This window comes from Vipera ursinii, assembly GCF_947247035.1.
Source record: "Vipera ursinii genome assembly, chromosome: Z".
Taxonomy (NCBI): domain Eukaryota; kingdom Metazoa; phylum Chordata; class Lepidosauria; order Squamata; family Viperidae; genus Vipera; species Vipera ursinii.
Window position 1 is genome coordinate 1,150,988 of NC_139517.1, and position 27,435 is coordinate 1,178,422.

At 52.5% G+C, this 27,435-nt stretch overlaps 2 protein-coding genes and 1 long non-coding RNA gene across 8 annotated transcripts in view; 2 read left to right on the forward strand and 1 right to left on the reverse strand.

Moving 5' to 3' along the window:
• NLGN2 (neuroligin 2) overlaps positions 1-13,571 on the forward strand; it is a gene marked incomplete at both ends in the record, with an annotated part of 30,950 nt that extends 17,379 nt beyond the window's left edge. For 3 of the 6 annotated variants that reach the window (XM_083377661.1, XM_083377663.1, XM_083377666.1), the window contains 4 exons: positions 2,721-2,870; positions 6,161-6,346; positions 8,143-8,932; positions 12,752-13,571. In XM_083377661.1, the coding sequence (XP_083233787.1) occupies positions 2,721-2,870; positions 6,161-6,346; positions 8,143-8,932; positions 12,752-13,571 (1,946 nt within the window). Of the gene's footprint in view, positions 1-2,718; positions 2,871-6,160; positions 6,374-8,142; positions 8,933-12,751 lie in introns of all 6 variants that reach the window. The other 3 variants (XM_083377662.1, XM_083377665.1, XM_083377664.1) reach the window with 2 other exon arrangements.
• An 8,207-nt stretch (positions 13,572-21,778) lies between these two features.
• Positions 21,779-24,627, forward strand: TMEM256 (transmembrane protein 256). Its single transcript, XM_083377839.1, has 4 exons — positions 21,779-21,946; positions 22,560-22,597; positions 22,816-22,896; positions 24,219-24,627. Exons 1-4 carry the CDS (start codon positions 21,868-21,870, stop codon positions 24,360-24,362), a joined length of 342 nt encoding a protein of 113 aa, XP_083233965.1. The 5' UTR covers positions 21,779-21,867; the 3' UTR covers positions 24,363-24,627.
• On the reverse strand, positions 24,446-24,804 carry LOC310649442. Its single transcript, XR_014494229.1, has 2 exons — positions 24,665-24,804; positions 24,446-24,557 (listed from the first exon to the last, which is right to left on the reverse strand). It is a non-coding gene; the product is annotated as an uncharacterized lncRNA (long non-coding RNA).
• Positions 24,805-27,435: the final 2,631 nt, after the last annotated feature.

Genomic DNA, 27,435 nt, shown 5'->3' on the forward strand with positions numbered 1-27,435 from the left:
GTTGAAGTCCACCCGTCTTCAAGTTACCAAGGTTGAAAAACACCGACCTAACCCATATTTGGTGCACAAGGAATTCTGGGAATAATCTTTGAAACTGACCATACAAGAGGGTTGGTAAGGATGTATATTGAGAGACGTGTGTAATTTGGTGGTGGTAGGAAACGTAGCAAGGCCAGCCCATAAATAAAACTTGATTTAACTATAATTCAAATTACATTAAAATTCATTGCGTACAATTAATACCATCGCTCACTCCCCCTCATCATTAATACGGTGGGATAACAAATCTTGGTGTGGTTCTGGGAGCCAGATCAGCCATTTTTAGAGGTCCTGCCCCCCCCTTCTCGTGCACGAGAGAAAATGGGCATTGCCAAGGTCCCCCCTCCCCCCCAAGTCTAATAAAAACGTAAAGTTTCCCCCGCACATGCGTGCTAGTCATTTCTGACTCTAGGGGCCGGTGCTCATCTCTGTTGTGGCCGGCATGACTAGACGCCAAAGGCGCACGGAACGCTGTTCCCTTCCCACCGGAGTGGTCCCTGTTTTTCTACTTGCATTTTTTACGTGCTTTCGAACTGCTAGGTTGGCAGAAGCTGGGACGAGTAACAGGCGCTCCCTCTGTTACGTGGCACTCGGGATTCGACCCGCCAAACTGCCGACCTTCTGATCGACAAGCTCAGCGTCCTAACCCACTGAAAGGAAAACCTTGTTCCCATGACATGCTTAACTGAACAGAGAACATAGAGCTGGAAGGGACCTTAGAGGTCACCTAGCCCAACCTTCAGCTCAAGGCAGGAGAATGTAAGCCGCAGGGCGAAAGTGATAGAAAGTTCATTTTAACTGCAAAGAGCCGTTGGAATTAGCTGGGCTATGCACATCTGGAGGAAAGGATGGACTGACTACCGGAAGAGAGATCCACTTCTAGAATGGCCCTCAAATGGAGCCGCTCTAGGACTTCGGAGGTGCACCTTGTTTTTCGTTTCTTTTCACTGATGGCCAGGCAGGAGCTTTGAGAGCTGGTAACTTTGTGTCCGGTTGATGTTGGCCTCAAACGGGCCACCACTGATCACCATGGGTGAACGTAGAACAGGCTGGCTGGGGAATTCTGGGAGTTGGCCATACAAGGAAGAAAAGGAAGGAAGGAAGGAAGGAAGGAAGGAAGAAAGAAAAGAAAGAAAGAAAGAAAGAAAGAAAGAAAGAAAGAAAGAAAGAAAGAAAGAAAGAAAGAAAAAAGAAAGAAAGAAAGAAAGAAAGAAGAGGGGGAGAGATGAAGGGAGGGAGAGGGAGGGAGGGAGAATGGAAAAGAGGATGGGATGGAGGAAGGAAGGAAGGAAGGAGGGAAGGAAGAAGGAGGAAGAGGGGCAGAGAGGAGGAAGGAAGGCAGGGAAGGAAAGTGGGAGGGAAAATGGAAGAAAAAGGAAGGATGGATGGGTGGATGAGAAGGAGGGAAGGAAGGAGGGAAGATTTGCCAGGCTCTGCCCTGAGACAGGAGGGCTGCTGGCCCAGCTGTGCAGACCTCCCCCCCCCCTTCAGGATGCCCAGAGGCTGCCAAGGCTGCCCTCCTGCAGATGCAGGGGGGAGGGTACCTTTTCCTAGCCCCCCCTTCCCTCTCCTTCCCCTCAGGAAAGGAAGAGGAGGGGCCGAGTGGAAACTGCTAATTAAGACCTCCGTGTGCCTAATTAACGCTCTCCCCTTGCACTGAATTAATTAGGCTCCGGGTTGCCATGGAAATGGGTGGAAATGGGATGTGACCTAGAAACAGAAGGGGGGGGTCATTTGATTGGTAGGTGTTTCCCCCTCCCCCTCCCAAACTGGAATTAGAGTTGCGGTTGCAGTTCTGCCAGACCCGGGGACCGCTTTTCGGCATAGGGCAGGGCAAACATGGACACCAAAATCAAACGTCTCCAGAACATGCTGAGAAGTTTGCAGCCTTGGTTTGGTGGACCCTCCAGCCTTCCGTGCCCTCCCCCCCCACCCCAGCAATGCCCACCTTGCCCAGGCCCACCAGCTCATCTGCCTCCTTAACCCTGGCTTCTGGCCTTCCTCCCCTACTGGCCATCATCCTCCTCCTCCTCCTCCAATTAGGTTCCTCCGCATAACCACCTGGTGGACATCCAGATCTTCTGACTTGTCCAGTTCATGATCCTCCCCTTTTCCTTCTGCTCTGGCCCTTCCCGAGCCTCCTGCCACCGCCTCCCCCCCAGCCTCTCCTCTCCTGGGATGACCACCCCGGCCTCTTCAGGTAGTCCTTGGATCTTCTCAGCTGTAGCTTCTCCTCCGTCTTTCGTTGGGTTGAGCGTCCCTTGGCGCTCTCTGACCTGGGTTGTCCTCTCGCAGGCATTTCATTCCCCCAACTAGGTAACGTCACCAGCGCTGGTCAGTTCTGCTTTGTTGGTCGGGTTCCTGGCTGCAACCCAACCGTGGTTCCTTGAAGGCAGCCAGGTCCTTTGGTCGGTAGGGTGCCCCCCAATCCTGCGGCCTGGGTTCTTCTGCTTTTAGGACCTCCCGCCTTGTGATGGAGGCTTCCTGGGTGCAAAGACGGGAGTGAGCACAGCAGAGGCCTGGCTCCAAGGGGTCCTTGAGTCTTCAGAAGACAAGATGGCCTCGTGAGGGCCCTCCGACGTCGCGGCTGTAGGCATCTCCTGACCGGGATGGGGTCCACGGGTGGATAGCTACATCTTGGCTTCCTCTGCCTCATGCTGGCTTCCTTTCTCGCCCCACAGATATCCGAGACAGTGGGAAAAAGCCCGTGATGCTCTTCATCCATGGCGGATCGTACATGGAAGGCACCGGAAACATGTTTGACGGCAGTGTGCTGGCCGCCTATGGAAATGTGATTGTTGTCACCCTGAACTACAGGCTCGGCGTGCTGGGTATGGGGGGAGAGGGGTCCCAGGCTCTGCCTCGGGGAGGAGCGAGGGGATGACCCCAGAGGTCAGAAATTTTCCCAGAAGCCCATCCGTCGGGGGGGGGGAGTCAGACCCCTTTCTTTCCCCATAAATCAGGGGTCTCTCCAAATTTGGCAATTTTAAGACTTGTGGACTTCAACTCCCAGAATTCCCCAGCCAGCAAACTGGGCCCCTTTAAACTTGTATTTTGTAGTTTAACTTTGTTTGGAATAAAATAAAAACATGCTTTAACAAAAGACTTGTGGACTTCAGTTCCCAGAATTCCCCAGCTGCCAACTTGACCCCTTTAAGGCAGTGCTGGCTGAGGAATTCTGGGAGTTGAAGTCCACAAGTCTTAAAGGGGCCAGGTTTGGAGACTCCTGGTCTAATTCAACTGCTTCTTAGGTCAAACACCCAGACAGGTAGAAATAGACCTGTCAGACCCCTTTTCTTTCTCATAAACCAGGGGTCTCGAAACCTGGCAACTTTTAAGACTTGTGGACTTCAACTCCCAGGATTCCCCAGTCAGCATGAAGAAATCTGGCTCGCCTATCTTTATCACATTTTTTTGATTGGTTAATTCTTTTAATAGATGGTGGGAATGTGGTCGATGTAATATACCTTGATTTCAGCAAATGAAAATAAAACAACCCATGAGAAACTAAATTAATAAACAGGTTAAACGTGGACTATATGGATGACAATTATGTGGGAAACTGATATGCTGGCTTGGGAATTCTGGGAGTTGAGGTCCACCTGTCTTAAAGTAGTCAAGGTGGAAAAACACAGACTTAGATTGTGGGATTTGAAGGATGGCTTTAAAAACTGCTGTTGTGATGGCCCATTCCTATTTTGCAGTGTTGTTGTCCAATAAAACACACAATCCTGAATTTCACTTTTTCCCCCCCACCGGTCCTGCGGATGATCTCATTTGTGCAACAAAATCTCATTTTAATGTATACTGGTTAGTATACATTTAAAATGACAATAAAGTTATTCTATTCTGTTCTGTTCTGTTCTGTTCTATTCTTCATATTTCTGTTCTATTCTATTCTATTCTATTCTATTCTATTCTATTCTATTCTATTCTATTCTATTCTATTCTATTCTTCATTCCTCTATTCTATTCTATTCTATTCTATTCTATTCTATTCTATTCTATTCTATTCTTCATTCCTCTATTCTATTCTATTCTATTCTATTCTATTCTATTCTATTCTATTCTATTCTTCATTCCTCTATTCTATTCTATTCTATTCTATTCTATTCTATTCTATTCTATTCTTCATTCCTCTATTCTATTCTATTCTATTCTATTCTATTCTATTCTATTCTATTCTATTCTATTCTATTCTTCATAATTCTATTCTATTCTATTCTATTCTATTCTATTCTTCATAATTCTATTCTATTCTATTCTATTCTATTCTATTCTATTCTATTCTATTCTATTCTATTCTATTCTATTCTATTCTATTCCCATAATTTTCTACTCTATTCTATTCTATTCTATTCTATTCTATTCTATTCTATTCTATTCTATTCTATTCTATTCTATTCTATATTTCTATTCTATTCTATTCTATATTTCTATTCTATTCTATTCTATTCTATTCTATTCTATTCTATTCTATTCTATTCTATTCTATTCTATTCTATTCTATTCTATTCTATTCTATTCTATTCTATTCTATTCTATTCGCCACTGTGTTCCCCTAACCAATATGCACACATACAAAAATCCCCAGAATGGCACATTGTTAAAAATGTTGCATTTGCAGCCCTTTGCTCTGGATGATTGGCCCTGTAGTACAGCAAGCAGCCGTGTAGCTATGAAGGGCGGAGGATTCCTGATTTTTGAGGCCGGTGATGCTCGCTTGGCATTAGGGCCACGGCCATAAAACCAGCCGCGGACACCGCATCGGCATGGGGTGTGGCTCCGGTCCTCTCCCCTCCCCTTTTCCCTCCCCCCTCTGGGTGTGAAATTTACCCAGGCACAGCAGAAATTAATATTTCATTAAAAAGTGTTGAATAATTAATGGCTGGGCCTCATTATCTACAGCGAAAAAGCCCCGGGATGGAGGGATGATGAATTTTGAAGGAGATCGGTCAGAAGTTGGTGCAAATGTTTGGCCCAGGCAAAAAGAGAAGAGAAGATATAAAAAGATGTTTTCCGATCAATTGTGTGCTTCGGCTTCGTTTCGTTCAAAAATAGACGCAAAACCATTTCCGTGGCTGGAATTACTAGGCTGGGCTGCCTATTCTATTCTATTCTATATTTTCTCTATTCTATTCTATTCTATTCTATTCTATTCTATTCTATTCTATTCTATTCTGTTCTGTTCTGTTCTGTTCTGTTCTGTTCTGTTCTGTTCTGTTCTATTCTATTCTATTCTATTCCATTCCATTCCATTCCTACTCTACTCTACTCTTATGTTATTCTATTCTATTCTATTCTATTCTATTCTGTTCTGTTCTGTTCTGTTCTGTTCTGTTCTATTCTATTCTATTCTATTCCATTCCATTCCATTCCATTCCTACTCTACTCTACTCTTATGTTATTCTATTCTATTCTATTCTATTCTATTCTATTCTATTCTATTCTATTCTATTCTATTCTATTCTATTCTATTCTATTCTATTCTATTCTATTCCATTCCATTCCATTCCATTCCATTCCATTCCATTCCATTCCATTTTCTTTTTTATTCTATTCTATTCTATTCTATTCTATTCTTCATTCTTATATTATATAGTCCTACGGGAATAGGGCGATATACAAATTCAATAAAATAAATAAATAAATAAATATTTATTCTATTCTATTCTATTCTATTCTATTCTATTCTATTCTATTCTATTCTATTCTTCATTGCTATATTTATTCTATTCTGTTTTGTTCTATTCTATTCTTTATTCTATATTTTCTATTCTTCTATTCTATTCTATTCTATTCTATTCTATTCTATTCTATTCTATTCTATTCTATTCTATTCTATTCTATTCTATTCTATTCTATTCTATTCTTCATTCCTATATTTATTCTATTCTGTTCTGTTCTATTCTCATTCCATTCCATTCCATTCTAGCTGGTTGGGGAATTCTGGGAGTTGGACGTCCACTCGACTTTAAAAGAGCCAGGGTTAAAAATCATGGCTATCAATCCATGTGCAGGTTGAGCCATGCCAACAGATGCTCTGGGCGGGGCTGGCAACGCAGGACCACGATTCTCGCTCCCCGAGTCTGACTCCTTTCCCTCTCTCCTCCCATGGCAGGGTTCATGAGCACGGGCGACCAGTCGGGCAAGGGGAACTACGGCCTCCTTGACCAGATTCAGGCCTTGAGGTGGCTGAACGAGAACATCGGCCACTTCGGGGGCGACCCGGAGCGCATCACCATCTTCGGCTCTGGGGCTGGAGCTTCCTGCGTCAACCTGCTCATCCTGTCTCACCACTCGGAAGGTAGTTCTGCGTCAGTCGGGGATTATGGTTACGGTGCTGGTGGCGATGGCGGCGATACTGACCTGGCAGTGTCAGGGGCAAAAAAAAAAATCAGGAACCCAGGTTATTCAAAGGAGTCCTCAATTTACGGCCACAATCTGGGTCCGAAATTTCCCTGGCAAAGCCAGACGGCTGTTAAGTGGGTTTTGTCCCATTTTATGGCCTTCCTCACTACCGTTGTTAGGTGAATCTGGTTTCCCCATGGACTTTGCTTGCCCAAGGACTCACAGGACCCCAGGACACGGCAAAGGTCATCAGTAGGAGTCTGAATTTTAGTCACGTGATTGTGCGATGCTGCAACGGGTCGTAAGTGTGAAACACCTTCATGAGTCACTTTTTTGGGTGGCATTGTAACATCAAACAGCCAGTAAATGAACTGTTGTAAATAGAATGGAATAGAGTAGAATAATAAAATTAAAATAGAATAGAATACAATAGAATAATGATAATAGAATAGAATAGAATAGAATAGAATAGAATAGAATAGAATAGAGTAGAATAGAATAGAATAGAATAGAATAGAATAGAATATGGACTAGAATAGAATAGAATAGAATAGAATAGAATAGAATAGAATAGAATAGAATAGAATAGAATAGAATAGAATAGAATAGAATAGAATAGAATAGAATAAGAACAGAACAGAACAGAATAGAACAGAATAGAAGCTGGAGGGGACCTTGGAGGTCTTCTAGTCCAGCCCCCCACTCAACAGGAGAACCTATACCATCTCAGACAGGTGAATGTCCAGTCTCTTCTTAAAAATCTCCAGTGACGGAGCAGAAGTCTATTCCATGCTGCCTCTAAACAAAATTCCGATTTAACAAAGGTCAAGGCAAACGGGCGGTAGATAAAGGAGTTAACGGAATTCAAGGAGGGCTGGACTCAGCTCTCTCGTGGGTGATGATGACCAGCTTTTTCATGGATGGAGGTCAACACCCAGAATTCCCAAGGCAGCATATCAGTTTCCTGTTTCACTGTCCTGTCCTCTAGCCCAGGGGTCCCCAACCTGTGGGCCGCGTCCCACAACCAGTCCCTGGCATGTTCGCAACCGGGCTGTGTGAGTGGCTGGCTGGAGTGTGCCGACACTTAGGGCCTCACTTGCATGAGCACCGTGGGAACTTGTGGCCCCCATCATGTGAGCATTGTGAGCACTCAGGGTCTCACTCACCTGAGCATCGCAGGTACTCGGGCCTTGCAGCCCCACACATGGGTGTCGCGGGTGCTAGGGGCCTCTCTCGTGCAAGCCTCGTGGGTGCTTTCAGCCCTACTCGTGTGAGCAACAGGTGCTCCAGTGCGTGCGCACACGCGCCTGCCCTCCCACAAAACCACCCCCTTTTCCCCCCCTCCCTCCCTTCCGGGCCGTCAACCCGAAAAGGTTGGGAAACTCTGATCTAGACCACCTTTTAACCTTACCCAACTAGGTAACAACATCGCTGCTTATCAAGAGCTGTGCTGCCACCCTGGTTAGAATGTGGCATTGCAGGCTAACTCTGCCCACTGCCAGAAGTTCGATTCTGACCATCTCCAGGTTGACTCAGCTTTCTGTATTTCCGAGGTTGGTAAAACGAGGACCCAAATTGTCGGGGGCAACATGGCAACTCTGTAAACTGCTTAGGCCCGTATTGCACTACGAATCTAAGTGCAACTGCTATTGCTGTTCGATGTTCTGTGTTGTAACCTTAGAGCTGGCAACTGTTGCCCATTTTGGTCCCATCACTTGGTTGCTGAGCCCTCTTCTCTTTTCCCACCCCTAGGTTTGTTCCAGAAAGCCATCGCTCAGAGTGGCACTGCCATCTCCAGTTGGTCTGTCAACTATCAGCCGCTCAAATACACCCGTATGTTGGCCTCCAAAGTTGGCTGCGACCACATGGACACCAGCAGTACCGTGGAATGTCTACGGCGCAAGCCTTACCGGGAACTGGTGGACCAGGACATCCAGCCCGCCCGCTACCACATTGCTTTTGGCCCCGTGGTGGACGGCGACGTGGTCCCCGATGATCCGGAGATCTTGATGCAGCAAGGTGAGTTCCTCAACTACGACATCCTCATCGGCGTCAACCAGGGAGAGGGCTTGAAGTTTGTGGAGGATTCCATGGAGAACGAAGACGGCATCTCAGCCAGCTACTTTGACTTCACCATCTCCAACTTTGTGGACAACCTCTATGGCTACCCGGAAGGGAAAGACATCTTGCGAGAGACCATCAAGTTCATGTACACCGACTGGGCAGATCGAGACAACGGCGAGATGCGCCGGAAGACTCTTCTGGCTCTCTTCACAGACCATCAGTGGGTCGCGCCAGCCGTGGCCACTGCTAAGCTCCACGCCGAGTATCAGTCGCCTGTCTACTTCTACACGTTTTACCATCACTGCCAGACGGATACTCGTCCCGAGTGGGCAGACGCGGCCCATGGGGACGAGATCCCCTACGTCTTCGGCGTCCCCATGATTGGGGCCACGGACCTCTTTCCTTGCAACTTTTCCAAGAACGATGTCATGCTGAGCGCCGTGGTCATGACCTACTGGACCAATTTTGCGAAGACCGGGTGAGATTCGTAATGGCAGTGTGGATGGGTGACGATAAATCAGTGGTTGTACCAATTGTAACAGGAGCGCTTGGCGCAATACCCAAAGGGTGGCCCAGATCAGAGGTCCCCAACCTTTCTAGGGTGGCAGCCTGGAGGGAAAGGAAGAGGGAGGCATGGGGCTGCGTGCGTGGGGGTGGAGCTTCTGCCCATGTGACACTGCGAGTGGGACTAGCATCTGTGCCAAGCTGAGCACACCGTGAGCACCTGCACAAAGATGGGGCAGTGTAAGCACCCATGTGACACTGGGAGTGGGACTAGCATCTGTTGAAAGCTGAGCACAGTGTGAGCGCCTGCGCAAAGCTGGGGCAGTGTGACCACCCACACGACACTGGGAGAGGGCCTGGTGCCTGCGCAGAGCTGAGGGTGTGCCTAGCGCCCATGTGACATTGGGGTGGGACGAGCGCTCACATAATGCTGGGGGTGGGGCTAGCACCCACAGGAAACTGTAGGTGGCATGAGCGCCCGCATGACACTGGAAGTCGACCTATCGCCTGCACGATGCTCGGGACAGCCTAGCACTTGTGCAATGCTCAGGGCAGCGCTAGCGCGAGGGGGGATGCGCACACACTGGCCAGCCATTCACACGGCCCAGTGGTCAAGAGGCCACGGCCTGGTAGTGGGCCGTAGCCCACAGATTGGGGACCCCTGGCCTAGATGCGTGGAAATTTCGAACTTATCAGACCTGAATATTTTGACTTTCCAAAAAGCCACCCTACTCGGAACTCTCTTACATACTCAGACGTTACCTTAACAACTGTTAGGTCCTCGGTTAGGACTGGAACTGTTAAGTTTTTGCCAGGCCCGGACAACTGAAATGAAGGTTAAATCTTAAGTAATAACCACAACATCATAAAGTCAAAAGGGCGGGGGAAGGAGCGGATTAGGAGCAATGAGTAAGCTTTGAGGTGGGGAAGCCGGTGATAGGGGACCAGCGTTTAGATTCAAAAGATACAGGTAGTCCTCGACTTACAACATTTCATTCAGTGACCGGTCCAAGTTACAGCGGCGCTGAAAAAAGTGACCCGGTTCTCACACTTACGACTGCTGCAGCCTTCCCATGGTCAGCTGATCAAAATTCCAACCCTTGGCTCACATTTATGGCGGTCGCCATGTCTTGGAGTCGCATGATCCCGTTTTGCGACCTTCTGACAAGCAACGGGGAAGCCGGATTCACTTAACAACCGTGCCACTGACTTAAGAACTGCAGTGATTCGCTTAGCAACTCTTGTAAAATGGGGCAAAACTCACTTTGCAGCCGTCTCGCTTAGCAACGGAAGTCTTGGGCTGAGTTGTAGCTGTAGAAGTTTGACAAAGTACGTGCATGAGAAGGACGGAGAATATTTTCTTCCTGGAAGAAGGCTGTTTAGAAGGGTGGACCTCTCCTTTGAGGGTCAGCAGAGGCACATAAGATTTGGTGTCTGGGGAGCAGAAAGGGGTACTTACACACACACACACACACACACACACACACACACACACACCATGAACGGGAGCTGCAGAGGGGGAACCCTCTGGAATGCATGCTGTGGTGGAAGGGATAGAGGTCATGGCCGACATTAAGCCAGGATCGAGATCCTGGTTGGTCCTAGTAGGATCAGGCGGCCAGCCAGAGCCGAGGAGAGTTAGTGAACTACCTGGGAGAACTCCTTGCCAAATAAAAGAGACATTTGTATCTCAGGGTGGAAATGTGGGGCCCTTGGTGGTCTCTCAGCTTGGTGGTTTTCTTTCAGATGTTTCATCACCCATCTAGGTAACATCATCAGTGTTAGAAGGGAGTGATGTTTGTGGAGAGGAGGAGGAGGAGGAGGAGGAGGAGGACTGTGAGGTCTTTGGTGCTCTCTCAGCTTGGTAGTTTCCTTGCAGATGTTTCATGTCCCAACTATGTAACATGATCAGTGCTAGAAGGGAGTAATGTTTGTGGAGAGGAGGAGGAGGAGGGCGGCTGTGGGGTTCTTGGTGGTCTCTGAGCTTGGTGGTTTTCTTGCAGATGTTTCATTACACAAGTAGGTAACATTATCACTGCTAGGAAATGCAATCCCCTTCTAGCACTCATGATGTTACCTGGTCAGGCCATGAAACGTCTGCAGGAAAACAACCAGGTCAAGATATATTAAGTTTACTGCATTCCCACCATCTATTAAGAAAGTTACCCAATCAAAAAAATGTGATAAATGCAGTCCAGCCGCATTTCTTCTTGTCCTACCCAGGATGAATTCTGGTAAACTCTTGCTGGCTGGGGAATTCTGGGAGTTGAAGTCCACCAGTCTTAAAGCGGGCAAATTTGCAGACCCCTGGCTTAAAGAAATAACTGGGGGAGGATTGGCAATGTCCAGAAAGAAAAGCAGAATTCCTGATTTCCCCCCCTGGATCTCTCGTGGGTCTTGAGGACGCAATGTCAAAACTGGCATTTTGGAAGACTCTCCGTTGGCAAACAAACAGGGGCGTTTATCTCACGAGGTCTGATTTAGTGTTTCTCAAAGATGGCCGCTTGTAAGAGGAGTGGACCGAAGTCGGTGGACAGATTCTGGAAATTTTTCCAGCTCCTAACGTTCCTCTTTCCCCCGTTAGAATGAAACCCTTTCCAGCTCCACCTCCCACAAACTGTGTTTGCTTCCCAGAATCCCTCAAAATGTCCGAAAATTGGCCACGTCCACGTTTGGTGGACAGGGCCACGGTTTGCGGGCCTGGGAGAAAGAGCCCTAGGATCAGACGTAGGGATGGGAGCTTTTGCTCAATCCGAGGCAGCTATCTCTGGTGCGTCCGCCACTTTTAATCACAGAGTAACGGAGCTGGAAGGGAGCTCAGAGGTCACCTAGACCAGAGGTCCCCAACCTTTTGGGCACCAGGGACTGGTTCTGTGGAGAGAGGTTTTTCCATGGACCAGAGGGTGCATGGTTTGGCGTGCTGCCTGCATCCCGCGGATGGGGCTTTGTTTGTGTGGACCAGTTGCGGGCATGCTGTGGCCCGATACTAGTCCACACCCCGGGGATTGGGGACCCCTCTTCTAATCCCACCCTCTGCTCAAGCAGGAAACGCGACACCGTTCTGGACAAATGTCCAGTTTCTTCTTAAAAACCTCCAGCGTTGGAGAACCCACAACTTCTGGAGGCGAGTCGTTCCACTGGTTAATCGTCCTCACTGTCAGGAAGTTTCTCCTTAGTTCCAGGTTGCTTCTCTCCTTGATTAGTTTCCATCCGTTGCTTCTTGTCCTGCCTTCTGGCAGCCTTCAAATATTGGAAGACTGCTATCATGTCATCCCTAGTCTTTCTCTTTGTTAGACTAATAGAATAGCAGAATTGGGAGGGACCTTGGAGGTCCTCCAGTCCAACCCCCTGCTCAAGTAAAAGACCCTATACCGTTTCAGACAAATATGTAATCCGAATAGAACTGGAATGGACCTTGGAGGTCTTCTAGTCCAGCCCCCTGCTCAAGCAGGAGGCCCTATACCAGGAGTAGGCCACCTTGGCTCTTTTAGGACTCGTGGACTTCAACTCCCAGAATTCCTGAGCCAGCGTAGCTGGCTCAGGAATTCTGGGAGTTGAAGTCCACGAGTCCTAAAAGAGCCAAGGTGGCCTACCCCTGCCCTATACCATTCCAGATCGGTGGCTGTCCAGTCTCTTCTTAAAAGCCACCAGGGACGGAACACCTACGACTTCTGGTGGCAAGGTGTTCCACTGGTGAATTGTCCTCACTGTTAGGAGGTCTCTCCTTAGTTCTGCGTTCCTTCTCTCCTTGATTGTTTTCCACCCATGGCTTTCTTTCTCCCCCTCCCCACAGGGACCCCAACCAGCCTGTGCCGCAGGACACCAAGTTCATCCACACCAAGCCCAACCGCTTCGAGGAGGTGGTGTGGACCAAATTCAACACCAAGGACAAGCAGTACCTGCACATCGGCCTGAAACCCCGCGTGCGGGACAACTACCGTGCCAACAAGGTGGCTTTCTGGCTGGAGCTGGTGCCCCACCTCCACAACCTCCACGAGCCCCCCTACACCTCCACCACCACCCGGGTGCCCCCCTACGTCACCCGCTGGCCCAGCACGCGGGTGGGGCCAAGCACAACCCGCCAGCCCATTGCCACCCTCCCTCCGGACGAAGACGACGTCGCCCGTCCGCCGCGGTACGTGCCGTTCCCGGGAGACTCGCGGGACTACTCCACCGAACTCAGCGTGACGGTGGCGGTGGGCGCCTCCCTGCTCTTCCTGAACATCCTGGCGTTTGCCGCCCTGTACTATAAGCGGGACAGGCGCCACGAGCTGCGGAGCGGACGGCGGCTCAGTCCCCAACGCAGCGCGGCCAACGACCTGGTGCACGGCAGCCACGAGGAAGAGATCATGTCGCTGCAAATCAAACATTTGGAGCACGACGCGCACGACCTGGAGCCCTTGCGACCGCATGAAATCCTACGCCCCGCCTGCCCTCCCGACTACACCCTGGCACTTCGCCGGGCACCGGACGATGTGCCCCTGATGACCCCGAACACCATTACCATGATTCCCAGCACCATCACGGGTATGCAAGCCTTGCACCCTTTCAACACCTTCCCCACTGGACACAACAACACCCTCCCTCACCCTCACTCCACCACCCGTGTATAGTTGTCCTCGGTGCCCGAAGCCCCCCCCAGTGGGAGGGGGAGTCTCTTGCCAAGCTGCCCCCAGGGGGAGGCCCTCTTCCCGCCCCGTGGCCCATACAGGCCTTTTATATCACACTGTGGGGGAACGGCAACGGAGGAGGGAGCCCGGTGGGGTCGGCAGCCCCTTCGCCCAGATCCGGTGGCCCTTCAGTGGATCCACCGTCCTCCTAGAGGTGGCACGGTACGGGAGCCCACCCCGCGTGGGCAGCTGCCATTCTTCCAAGGAGTCAAGGCATGGAGTTAGGGGTGGAAGAAGAGCGCCCTTCCACTCGCGTGTAGAGAAATGTCGGAAAGGGGGTCATGCATTTGAAGGCTATTTGGGGGCTCGGCTCACGGGGGGGGGGTCCGAGAGAAAAAGGGATGGGGGGGCTTTGGAGAGGGCCTCCCCCCTTCACAATCAGGGAAATGCCACGGTTAGGCTTTGCGAGCTGTTTCAGGGCTTGGAGAAGCCAGCTTTATCAAAGTGTAGAAGAAGGAAGGAAGGAAGGAAGGAATTAAGGGAAGGAAGGAAGGATCTGCCCACATTTCTATGGCCACCTTGGCAGTCTACTTGATCCACACATTCAGCACCAGAGACCACCGGTTGCTCTCCTCCATCCCGCTAGGTGGCTCAGCCAAAGTTTCTGGAGAGTTTTGGCCAGCGGTTCCCACCCTTTGCGGCTTTGCAGACTGGCGGAGGGGGGAGGACAGGGGGAGGGACATGGTGCCCTGCAAACGGCAGGCGTTCACGCACATGGAGCGTCATGGGTGCACAAGAGTGCCTGCGCGCTTGCGCAGACGAAGCTGGGCGTGTGAGCGCCCACGCCTGCCGCTTGCACAGCCCGGTTCCAGACGGGCCACGGCCCCGTACGGGGCAGCGGTCCTGGGGTTGGGGACCCCGGTTTGGAGCGTCGAGGGAAGGACCGGGCTCTTGGTCATCGGTCTTCTCGATGTTTTTTCGCGTCTTTCTCCACACAACGGTCCTGGGTACGGAACATCTGGGTTAGGCCACCTGGGAACAGGCGCTCAGCCTTCCATCTGACCTGGGCTGGAGGGCCCCAGGACGAGGAGGCCGCGGGTGGGCATCCCACTGAACGGGAAAGCAAAGTGGATCTGGCGCCTTCCTTCCGGAGCGAAGGGTCTCCCGGTTTGAAGAGGGGGTTCTGTCCCTTCTCGGCCTTCCCCAGCAGTCTCTGCCCACCGGTCTCCAGGGGCCCAGAAGGGAAAGTATCCCACCCCCAACCTCTTAGTGGACAACTGGACCACCAGTTCCTTTCTGTGCCGGAAGAAGTAGGGGAGGGGGTTGAGTGCTGGGCGTCTCCTTGTCTCTTCCTTCCTTCCTTCCTTCCTACCTTCCTTCCTTCCTCCTCCCTCTCCCTACCTTTCTTTGTTTCTTTCTTCCTTCCTTCCTTCCTTCCTTCCTTCCTTCCTTCCTCCCTCCCCTCCCTTTCTTTCTTTTTCTTTCTTTCTTTCTTTCTTTCTTTCTTTCTTTCTTTCTTTCTTTCTTTCTTTCTCTTTCTTTCTTTCTTTCTTTTTCTCTTTCTTTCTTTCTTTCTTTCTTTTTCTCTTTCTTTCTTTCTTTCTTTCTTTCTTTCTTTCTTTCTTTCTTTCTTTCTTTCTTTCTTTCTTTCTTTCTTTCTTTCTTTCTTTCTTTCTTTCTTTCTTTCTTTCTTTCTTTCTTCTTTCTCTCCCATCCTCCCAATCCTTCCTGCACCGCACAAGAATTTCCTGGGCTGATCCATTGATGGGGTGGTGGGAGGGGGCGGAGTCCCAGAGTATTGGGGGAGGGGGCGGAAGAACCCCACGGGGAGGCTCAAGGTCAGGAGAAAGCAGCCCTCCTGCCCCTTGGAGCCTGGCAGGGCTTCTCCAAAGAGGGTCCGGTGGGGCAACAGGCCACTCCCTGTCCAGCCCCACAGGGCAGGACCCCCAGAAGCCCAGCCTACCCCGCTGGGTGGGCTCTTTCCAGCTGTTCCTTCAGCCCTGGGCGACCCCTGCCGCCCTCCTGTTCCCTCCCAGCCTCTTCCTCCTCCCCTCCCTCCCCTCTGGACGGGCACCGCAACTGGCCTACCCCTTCCAGCGCTTGGACGGTTGCGACAACACTGTGGCTAAATCGGCACTGCAGACCCGAAGGCGGGGGTCCCTATTTGCAGGGGTCCTTGTTTCTTCTGCCCCACCCCTTCCCGCCGGCACTTGGCTGCCTGGTTGGCCTTCTTCCGCCCGGCCCGTCTGCTTGTGCCCACCCCCTGGAAGGACTTCCTTCGTTCCTGATGGCTTTGCGCTCTTTCACGCAGCCTGGCTCGCTGCCTCGAGTCGCCTGCTTTTCCCCCAGCGATTTGCTCTTTCCTTCTGGGGGGGGCGCAAGGGTTCCGTAAATTGTTGACGGGGAGGGGGGAAAACAGTGGTGGGGCGCACCCACCCACCCGTGTCTTGAGCTCTTCCGTCTTACAAGGGCCCCTTCTCTCGCACCCTTGCAGAGCACCCTAGATCTTCTCCAACACACGTTCGTTTAGCGACCGTTCCAAGTTACGACGGCACCAAAAAAAGCGACGTCCACTTTTCACCCTTAAACGGCTGTCGCAGCCTCCCTCGGGGTCAGGTGATCAAAATCCAGACGATTGGCAACTGACTCGTATTTATGATGGTCGCCGCGTCCCGGTGGGGGGGCGTCACGTGATCCCCTCTTGTGGCCTCCTGACAAGCAGAGTCTACGGGGAGGCCGAATTCACTTAACCATGTTCCTAACGTAACAACTGCAGGGACTCACTGAACAACGGTGGCAAAGAAAGGTCGTAAAACGGGGCACTTCACAACTGCCTCGCTTAGCGATGGGAAGTTTGGCCTCAATTCCGGTCGTAAGCATTTTTTCCTCCCGTGGGATTAGAGGCATCCCTCGACCCCAACGGAGCCCAAAATTGCCGTCGTTAAGTGAGACATTTGTCCAGTGAGCTTTGCCCCTTTTTACAACCTTTCTCGCCACCGTTGTTAAGTGAATCGGTACGGTCATTAAGGGAGGAACAGGGTCATTAAGCGAATTCCGGCTTCCCCCGTCGACTTTGCCGGTCGGATGGTCGCAACAGGGGTTCGTGTGACACACACACACACACACACACACACACACACACACCCTGGGACGCTGCGACCGTCATAAACATGAGTCGGTTGCCGAGCGCCTGAATTTTGGATCCCATGACCATGGGGGAGTGGGGGGAGAAATGCTGCGAACGGTCGTAAGTGTGAAAAACAGTCCTCCGTCTCTTTTTTGAACGCGGCTGTCGCTTTGAGCGGTCACTAGATGAAAAGTCGTAAGCCGAGGACTGCCTGGATACATCCCTTCGTTTAATTTGGGTGCATTTTTTTTCTCTCTCTGGTCCCGTGAAGACACGTCCATCCTTCCTTCCTTTTGTGGTTTTAAATTTTCTGCCCGCTGCCTCTCCCCTGATGCCTCTGCTGATCTTTTCTTTGCTGGCATCCCGAAGGAAGGAAGGAAGGAAGGAAGGAAGGAAGGAAGGAAGGAAGGAAGGAAGGAAGGAAGGAAGGATTAGGGCAGGGGTCTTCGAACTTGGCCCTTCGAACTTGTGGACAAGTCATCCAAGGGCCAAGTTCGAAGACCCCTGGATTAGGGGGTGGGGGACAGAGAGCAGGAAGGGTGGAGGGGGGGGGGCCGTTTCGTTCTAAGCCATGGGGGGCACCCCCTCCAGCTCTCTCTTTGCAAAGTTGGTTTCCTTTTTTTAAAAAAAAAGAAAGAGAAAAGAAAAAAGAAAGACGAGACAGACTTTATTATGAATAAATATATATCTATATCTGTTTTTTTAAAAAAGGAAAACAATTATTTTGTAAGAAAAAAAAAGAGAAATAAATTGAAAAAAAAAAAAGCAAGCAACGTTTGTGCCAAACTCAGCAGCAGCAGCAGCGCTGGGTGGGTGGGTGGGTGGGTGGGTGCAGGGTGGGAGACGGAGAGAGGGGGGGGCGTGTTTTTGCTACCCCTTGTTTGGAGGGTTCGAAGGGGGGGGTATTTTGCTTCACGGTTTTACGTTGGCTGGACGCGTGCCAAGGGAAAAAAAGAGTGCCATCCTGACCTTAATCGCCTTGGGGCACTCTGACCCTCATCCTCATCGCCCCCCCCTCTGCACTCATGCCCCCCCTCTCCCCAACCCACCCGGGTTGCCCCCTCCCTCCGCCATTAGAAGCACACGGATAGATACCCTCAAAGTGGGTTAAAGCCCCCCAGGGGGGGGGCTAAATTGAAGAGATCCTCGGAATCCACTTAACCCTGCTCAGTCTCCACCCAAAGGCTTCCTTGGAGATCCAGGAGATCCACCACCATTGTTCCCGCGTGTGTGTGGTGTGTGTGTGTGTGTGGGATCTTTTCTGCCCCTCAGATCTTGGCCAAATAGGAAGAGGCTTCCCGGATTTTAAGAGAGGAGAGCGGGTGCGTGGTGGGGTGCGACCCCTCCCCAGCCCACCCTGGGTGTGCGTGGGGGGGGGTCTTCAAGAAAGAAGAGTGGGTGCCTTGGGCTGGAAGGTTTCTTCTGCGGAAATGATGGGGAAGGGGATGGGCTGCCTTTCCCCCCCCTCCCCCAACAATCCCCCCCCCTCCGTTTTCTCTGCTGTGGACACTTTTCACTCTGGGCATGATGGCTGGGCCCCCTCCCCCTCTTCCCTCCCCCCCTCCCCACAACGGAAAGAATCTATTTTTATGAGACTTACGGCCAGGAGGGGGAGTCAATTTTTCAAACCACCTTCCCGCACCTGACTTTGAGGAATCTTCTTGCAACCCACCCCCCCACCCCCCAAAAAGAGCCTCCTCCTCCTCCTCCTCCTCCCCCCCACCGACTGAGACTTTTGTAGCCCCTCCCAACTCGGCGAGGGGAGGGCTTCTTCCTCCAGCTTCTGGGAAGACCGGGATTGGAACCACCAACCAACCAACCAACAGAAATTTAAGGCGGTGCTTTTTCTTCGGTCCCCCCCCCACCGCTCCAGAGTTTGTTATGACCTGGATAAGGGATGGACGAGCGAGCTCCGGTGGGGGTGGGGGTTTTTTTTGGGGGGGGTTGCGTTTGCACACACACACACACACGCACGCTTCTCCGAAGACGAGAACTCTCGGGGTACAAGTGTGTGCGTGGGGGGTGGCGGGGGGGGTCGGCTGGGATCGAGCTGAGATGCTGTACACATTTTTAAACCTTGCAAGAAATGGAAAAATGATATTGTAAATATATAAAAAAAAGATTTAATTGTTGAATCGGCTTTTTTTCCCCCTCTGGCAGAATCGGACGGGGGTGGGGGCGGGGTGTTGGGGACATAGAAACCCCCCCTTCCAGGAACAGGGGGGGGGTCTTAATGATCTCACAAACTGCAAGACGTCCGACTGCAATGGACCCCCTCCCCCCTCCCCAATGCAAACCCTTCTGGAGCCGGAATTCCCGGGGTGAGTGCGAGGAGCGCATTTGCCACATTTGGGGGGGGGATCCCCACGTGGCGAGACTCCCCTCCGGGCTGAGACGACGTGGGCCGCGGGCTCCGCATCTGGGTTGGCCCACTGCGTTATGACCGCGTCTTGCGTAACCACGGTTGGCTGCATAAACCAGCGTTTCCCAACCTTAGGAACTTGAAGATGCGTGGACTTCAACTCCCAGAATTCCCCAGCCAGCTGGGGAATTCTGGGAGTTGAAGTCCACGCATCTTCAAGTTCCTAAGGTTGGGAAACGCTGGCATAAACCACCATCTGGCTTAGCGCAACGCGCCGGGAGCCGGAGCTGACCCATCGTGGGAACCCACGCTGCGCGCTTCCTCCTGCCCGCCTCCCCCACCCCTCCATCACCCGCTTCTTCCGCGTGTGTGCGGGGGTGTGTGTGTGTGTCCCCAATCCCCTCTCTGGGCGCGTGCAATTGGGGCAGGGGGCTTCGTCCACCCAATCCAGCCGGGGGTGTGCGAGTGCGTGTGTGTGTGTGTGGAGGGGGGGTTTCTGCCCGGCCCATACGTGCGGGGGAGGGAAGAAAGGGAGCTGCAGAGATGCGGGAAAGGGCGTCGGGGATGCGGTGGGCGTCGCAGGGAGGCAGCCCACCCACCCCCTCCCCTCCCCTCCCCTCCCGCCTGGTGGCTGCTAAAAATAGCCGCTCGCTCCGCTTTCCAGGCTGCGCCAGGCGCAGGCAGCGCAGGCAGCGGATGCGCGCTCCGGGTTTGGGGGGGGGAGGGAGGGGGGGGCGGCGGAGGGGCGAAGCCAGAGCGGGGGGACGTCATCGCTGCCCGCTCACTTGCCAAGCTCGAAGGCGCAGCTGAAGGGGGGGGGTGTGGGGGGATGGGGAAGCCTGGAGGGTCGCGGCCGGGCGAGCTGATGGAGGAAGAGGAGGATGGGGGCACACCGCGCAGCGCATCCTCTGCCCTTTGGGGAGGGGGGGCCGGAGGGGGTCTGCTCTGGTCTCTCCCCCCCCCCTCCATTACTACCACAAGGGGAAGGGGCTTCGGAGCCCAGCCGGGAAGCCACGGGGGTCTCGAATAAGGAGGGCGAGGGTGGAGCAGCCGCGCAGCGCATCGGCTGGACTTTTTTTTTTTCCCCGGGGTGGGTGGGGGGGTGGATATAAGGCGACACGCTTGTTTCTTTGGAGCCCCGCTCGGACCCAGAGAAGAAGGGGGAGGGCGAGGCACCCGGGCTGTCTCCCCTCCCCCTCCCGCCCCTCGGATCGCGGGAAGCACTCTGCACGTGCTCGCAGCGCACGAAGAGCTGCGGCACGGCCAGAGGTAGTAGGTTGGGGGGGGCAGAGGGCGGAGGGGGTCGGGTGGAAAAGCGCAACCCAGACTCGAAGCTGATCGTCGGGGTGCGGACGGAAAGGCTCGACGTCCCCCCGCCCCAGCCCGCTTCAGAGCGACTCTAGGGAAGCTGCCCCCCCTCCAAAGTCCCACCAGACCCCCGAATGGGCTTGGCGGGTGGGTGGCAGAAAGCCTGGCACGAAGGCAAGCCCTCTTTTGGCAGCCTGCCCGGGGAGACGGGGGGTGCAGGGCACCTTCCCACGGCCGTGCCCCATCTGCGTGGACACGCGTGTCAGCTTTTGCGTGGGCGCCGAGGTTTCAGAAGCCAGCCCAGAGCTTTCCAATGGGAGGGGGACGAGAAAGCCAGCGGCGATTTTTTTTGGGGGGGGTTATTGTATTTCGGGCAGGTTCCTGCCAGCGTGGGAATCCCGAGCCCCGATGGAAGTTGGAGGACTCGGCCCTTGCGCGGTAGGGGGGAGGGACGGGGGACTATCACACCACCGCCCCCCCTCCAAAGCTTCACGGTGGGTATCCGAGGCGGGTCAACGGGCAGTGTCTTTCCCTGGTGGCGCAGCGACACAGGGCCCGCGTTCCCACGTGACAGGGTTCCACACGCGAGTCTGGGCCGCGCGGGTGGGAAGGTGATGGTCACGGAAGGTCCAACGTCCCGGAGGGCGCCATGTTGGGGAAGACCGGGCTGGAACATCAGGGCAGCTGTGGTCCAAGATGGAGACGCCCTGCCACCCGCCCCCCTCCTCTCCCCCGCGTTGCACAGCATCCCTGCTGCCCCCTGGCGGTCCGAGCCGGTCACTGCAGCTCGGTCGTAACCAGAGTAGTCGATTAAGAGGTACACGGATGCTTCCACGTGCAGTTTTCATGGAAGAACGTGCAGAAATGGTGGGGGGAAAAGGAATGGGGGGGAGGCTAACGTCGGAATGCGTGACTTCACGTGAAAGGACAATAGAATAGAATAGAATAGAATAGAATAGAATAGAATAGAATAGAATAGAATAGAATAGAGCTGGAAGGGACCTTGGAGGTCTTCTAGTCCAGCCTCCCGCTTCTCCAGAGAAGGAAAGGGCACCACTGGGAAAAGGCCAAGGGTTTTTTTCCTCTCTTCCAGCAGAGGGCGCCGTTGCAGGGGCGCTACCGTAAATGGCAGAATAAGCCAGCCTGCTTTCATGCACCACGCCGCCAAGTGCCGCAACTGCGCCCTCCCTCCCGCTTCACGGGATTGGCTGCCGTGCCCTGATTGACGTCCTCAAGTCCAACCTCGCAGTAGGCGAATCGGACTGGAGGACACACACAAAAAAAAGAAACGGGAGAAGGAAGGGAACTCATTTCCTATTGGATAACGGCCGGGCTCGGTTTCCCTTCCTTCTAGCGGGCTCCCCCCAAAGGGAAAGCGGTAGCGAGCGCCGATTGGCTGGCTGGACCCGTTGGGTGGGCGTGGCTTGCATATGAAAGAGGCTCCGCGCAGCCCGATTGGCTGAGACGCGCCTAGTCCGAAGCGTTCGAAGACCCAGCGGAGCATGGCGGCTACTTTTTTCCGCCGCCTAGGGGCGCTGAGCGGGGCAGCCGCGGTGGGGGCGGCCGCTTATGGGGCTCACGGTGAGCGCGGGGGGGGGGGGGGCGGCCGGGCGGACCTGGGCACGACGGGGCTGGCTGGAGCCCGGAACCAGCCGGCGTGGCCGCTTGGAAAAACAAAAGCCGGCTGCAATTTGGGGAGGGGTCTTCGTGGGGTGGGGGTCTGGAGGGGAGTCCGATTGCGGGCTTCGCTTCCTTTGCAGCGTCCGGCAGGGCCGAGCAATTTTTTTGGGGGGGGCTGCTCGTTTTAAGACGAAGGGGCCGCTTAGTGGCGCCCCTCGGGCAGACCCCTGCCCCAGCCTTTGGGGGGGGAGGCGTGACGTCACGCAGGGGTGACCTCACCGCGTGCAGCCCACCCCCATTGGCAGAATGCCACCCCTGGGGTCGTCCCCGACGGGGAGGGGGTCTGAACCGGCCACCGAGCCGTCGGGGGTCCCCCGCCGCCGCCCCCCCTCTTGGCGGAGCGAAAGAGACCCCGCGGGGGAAGCGCTGGTCTGAAGCCGGCAGCCCCCGTGCCAGCAAGGGGAAGCCGGGGGTCTCGCGGGACGGGGCGGCCCCAAAGCGGGCGGTGGTCTTTCCAAGCCCCCCGTCCTTTCTCCCCCCCCGCAATAACCGGGTCCCGCTGCTCTTCTTCCAGGCTTCCACCCCCGGGAACAGCCAGAGTACCTGAAGGAGGTAAAAGACCCCCCCCCCGAAAAAAAAGACCCTCCAATCACCCCCACCCCGAGGGAGCCAGCTGGATATCGCGGCGGGATTCTCACTGTGGTCCTGCCAGCAACCACGCGGCTGTTCCTGCCCGCTCTGGGAGTGGCGGCTGGGGGGGGTGTCCTGGGGAGGGGTCCTGGGGGGGTGGGGGTCGTGCAGGCCCCCACAGTGTGATGCTTCTCTTGCAGCTGTACAGCACAGCCAATAAGTACCACTTCCTACACAGCCTGGCACTCCTGGCGGTGCCCCACTGCCGCTACCCCATGCTGGTAGGTATTTGGGGAGGGGGCGTCCCGCCCCCGCCCCCAACCTGCTTCCCCCCTCCCCACCCAGCTTCCTCCAGACCAGGGCTCTTCAAACTTGCCCCTTTGATGACTGGTGGACTTCAACTCCCAGAATTCCTCAGCCAGCCACGCTGGCTGAGGAATTCTGGGAGTTGAAGTCCACAAGGCATCAAAGGAACGGGCCAAGTTTGAAGACCCCTGCTGCAGACGCAGCTCTTGCAAGTTGGGGGCGGGGCTTTGGTCCTCCAGGGAGACCCACCCTCTGGCCTGTTTTGACCCTCCCCCTCCCAACCCCTCCAGGATTTCGCCCCACTAATTCTTGGAGGGGTGGGGGCAATTCAGGTGTTTTTCCCCCCTCCCATTTCTGGAAATCTCTCTCCCAGTGCAGTCGGATCCCTGGGCTGTCATGTGCATGGGAAAGCTCCTCTACCCCCATCTTCTGGGGCAGCGTTTTTTGAGTCCTGGCACCTTTAAGATCGGTGAACGCCCAGAATTCTGGGAGTTGAAGTCCAGATCCTTCCAAGTGGCCCAGCTCTTTGGAAGTTTTACTTATAATTATGTAGACTGCATATATATCTTTACTTTTCTCCTGTCATACTATCATCATACACTAAATGATGATGATGATGATGATGATGATAATATAATTACTGTGGAATTCTGGGACTAGAAGTCCACCCCTCTTTCATACACTAAATAGTAGTGATGATGATGATGAGGGGGAGGAGAAGGAGTAGTAGTAGTAGTAGTAGTAATGACGAATTCTGGGAGTTGAAGTCCTCCCCTCTTTCATACACTAAATAGTAGTGATGATGATGATGGGGAGGAGAAGGGGTAGTAGTAGTAATGACTGGAATTCTAGGAGTAGAAGTCCACCCCTTTCATACACTAATAGTAGTTATGAGGAGAAGGAGTAGTAGTAGTAGTAGTGACTGGAATTCTGGGAGTTGAAGTCCACCCCTCTTCCAGTTACCCAAGCTAGCCCCATAGAAGTTTTACTTACAAATTACACGGACTGCGTACATATGTTTATGTACGTTCTCAATCCTACACTAGCGATTATATCAATGACAATAACAATCATAATGACTGTGGGATTCTGGGAGTTGAAGTCCACCTCTCCTGCTGGCCAGAGCTGACCAACCCTGCCCTGGAGCCTCCTTCGGTTTCCGGATGCCGTTTCTCCACGTCAGCCCAGACGGGGCAGCCGGACCCCGGGCGTCTCCTGGCTTGGCACCGGAAGGGGCGTCTGTGGTTTGTAGGGAGGGGCCGACCTTAAAGCCGTCTTTGTTCTTGGTCTCCTGCAGGCTGGCAGCGTCCTGTCGTCCGGCCTGGGACTCTTCTGCGGGCCCTTTTATTATCATGCGCTGACTGGCCAGCCGTCCTTCACTCAGGTGGCACCCTATGGCGGGGGCCTCCTCATCCTTGGCTGGCTGGCCTTGGTGCCCTGACGTCCCCTCGCCAGCCTGTGTGTGGCCCCCAGGGCTGGGCAAACCGGAGTTTCCCTCTGCTGATGTTCATTCATTTTTTTGGGGGGTGGTGGTCAGGAGGGGCCTCGGACCAAAGCAGTGGGGATCTCCCCGCAACTTGCACTGAAATTTAAATTTAATTTAAAACTTAAATTCTGAAGGGGCTGAATCTTCTCTCTTTTTTTAAATGATAAATTAATACTATAATGCAGGGGTCTTCCAACTTGGCACCTTTAAGACGGGTGGACTTCAACTCCCAGAATTCCTCAGGAGTTGAAGTCCACCCGTCTTAAAGTTGCCAAGTTGGAAGACCCCTGTTAACAACGGCTCCCGATTTGTGACAGGAAGGAGCTTATGCCAAGGCTGTCGGCTTTGCGCAAATGGACAGAATCATGCAACTTTCCTTGTGATTTTAATAAACGGACTTGATTGTACTCCTTCGAGCCATGTCTTCTTGGGGGAGACTCGGGCAGTCCCTGGTTGAGGAGTGGGGGACACCCAGGGCAAGGGGGCAGGGGTACGGGGGGGGCTGTCTTGGCTTCCCCCACCTCAAGGGAAAGCCTGGAGCGGGGGCTTAAGCCGCTTGGATTACACCCGAGGTCAAAGGATGTGGGGTTTGGGATATGCTGGCTAAGGTTTGATGGACAGAAGAACAAGTTGCTCCCCCATCATTTGAGGTTTTCAAGAAAAGATTGGCGAGCCATTGGTCCAAAATAATATAAGGTCTCCTGCCTTGGGAAAGGGGTTGGACTAGAAGACCTCCAGGGTCCCTCCCAGCCCTAGGATTCTATGACCCATGTGTATCTTCCATCCCTCCATCTTTTCGTCTCTCTCTCTAGCTTATCTTCCATCATGTCCATCTGTCTGTCATATCTTTCTCTCTGTTTATCATCCTGTCTCTCTCATTCTCTCTCATCCATTATAAATGCTTTTGTGTTTGTGTCTGTATCAGCTTTTAAATGAGACATAATCTTATGCAGAATTGACTTGGGAGGCCGGTGTGTGGTGTAGTTGGCTCACATAGTGTGGTGGGATGGAGGGTTTGTTGTCACTGTGTGTTGGGGGGAGAGAGCACAGGGGGAGGCTCAGCTAATCTCAGTGTACACATGTTGTACTTTGACAATAAAGGTTTATTATTTATTATTATCTCTCTCTCATCCTATATGTCTGCCTGCCTGCCTGCCTGCTTTGGGCCCCTGGAGGCTGGACTAGAAGACCTCCAGAGGCCTTTCCAGCCCTAGGATTCTATGATCCATCTGTCTGTTTTCCATCCATCATGTCCTGTCTGTCTGTCTCTATGTCTGTCTATATCTCTCTGTGTCTGCCTGTCTGTATCTATTGATCTTTCTGTCTATGTCTATATCTGTCTATATCTCTATATGCCTGTCTATATCTCTATATATGTCTTTCTGTGTCTATATCTACCTTTCGATATATCTGTGTCTATATATCTTTATCCATCTGTCTGTCTGTCTCTATCATGTATCTTATCTATATCTGTCTGTCTCAAGAAAAGATTGGACAATCATTTGTCCGGAATGGAATGGGGACTCCAGTTTTGGGCCCCTGGGGGTTGGACTAGATGACCCCGCAAGGTCCCTTCCAGCCCGTAGGAGTCTACTATTCCATATCATAGTCCAACAGCTCAGCGATTCCAGGATGGAGTAGGTAGGAGGTGGCCCTCTCTGGTGACCGCAGATAAGAGTGGAACGTGGCCAAAGTAACTTCAGAATAAAACGCCAACCATGGGCCCTGCGACATTATTATTTATTCATTTACTTATTTGTTTAATTTCTATAGCCATCCAACTCAACCGAGAGACTCAGACTGGGCGGCTGGCAAGTCTTAAAATCCCAAAACAAAAACTATACCAAACAAACAAAAAGCTTATATTTAAAACGTTGCGTAAAAAACCTCCCATAAAAACAAAAATCAGGGTCACCCAAAACGCTGACGCACAAACGCCGAATGCGATCTAGTTAAAAACACGAAACGCCGTTGAGTTAAAAGCCCCGTTGAAAAGTTCCCCAGATGTGTCAAAGTTTTGACATTTTTGAGTCTGAGTCATGGGGAAAGAAAGAGAGAGAAAGGCTTACGACCGTTGGCAAACGACATTTTCTAGGAATTGTTGCGAGACTGAAAAACCCAATTTGGGACACGCTTGGACAATCCTTGAAAACCAGCCAGCCTCGCTGTCTCACCCCAAGATTGAATTTTTGGGGTTCACTTGAAGAGGGGCATCAAGTCAACTTGTGTAGGTGAATTGAAAAACCTGGAGAATTGAGAGGTTAAGAGGGCAAACGCTGGCATTTCCAGGTGTGACGCAATAAAGGAGGGGCCCTTTGCGGGCCTGCAACAGGGGCAGTTTTGGGGTGTTTTAAGGGCACCCCGTCTTTCCCTCCCTCCCTCCCTCCCTCCCTCCAGAGTTTCTGCAACCTGAAAGGACAGGCCGGATTCTAGCATTGGGGCCTAAAAAAAAGCGATATGTTTATTTTATTGTAATCCGAGTGGGAAGGGATCTTGGGGGGGGGGGGTCCTTTACCATTTCAGACAAGTGGCTGTCCAGTATCTTTATTTTTTAAAAATTTTTTATTTCTTTTGTATCCACCCACTCTGTCTTTTAACCCCGAAGTGGAGCCAAAGAGATTAGATTAGGGGCGTCCAACCTTTGCCACTTCGAGACTTCCCCATGCTGGCTGGGGAATTCTGGGAGTTGAAGTCCAGAGGTCTTCTAGTGGCCAAGATGGCACACCCCGGGTTAGATAAGAGGTTGGGAGGGGTGGTAGATTGAGGAAGACATGGTGGAGAAAAGCAGCTCTTCATTTATCTTCCTCTTCCTCCTCCTCCTCCTCCTCTTCTCCTTCATATTAGCAGTATTCCAGTATCTGAGGGGCTGCCACAAAGAAGAGGAGGGGGTCACGCTATTCTCCAAAGCACCAGAGGGCAGGATGAGAAACAACGGTTGGAAGCTGATCAAAGAAAGAAGCAACCTGGAACTAAGGAGAAGCTTCCTGACAGTGAGGACAATCAGCCAGTGGAACTGCTTGCCACCAGA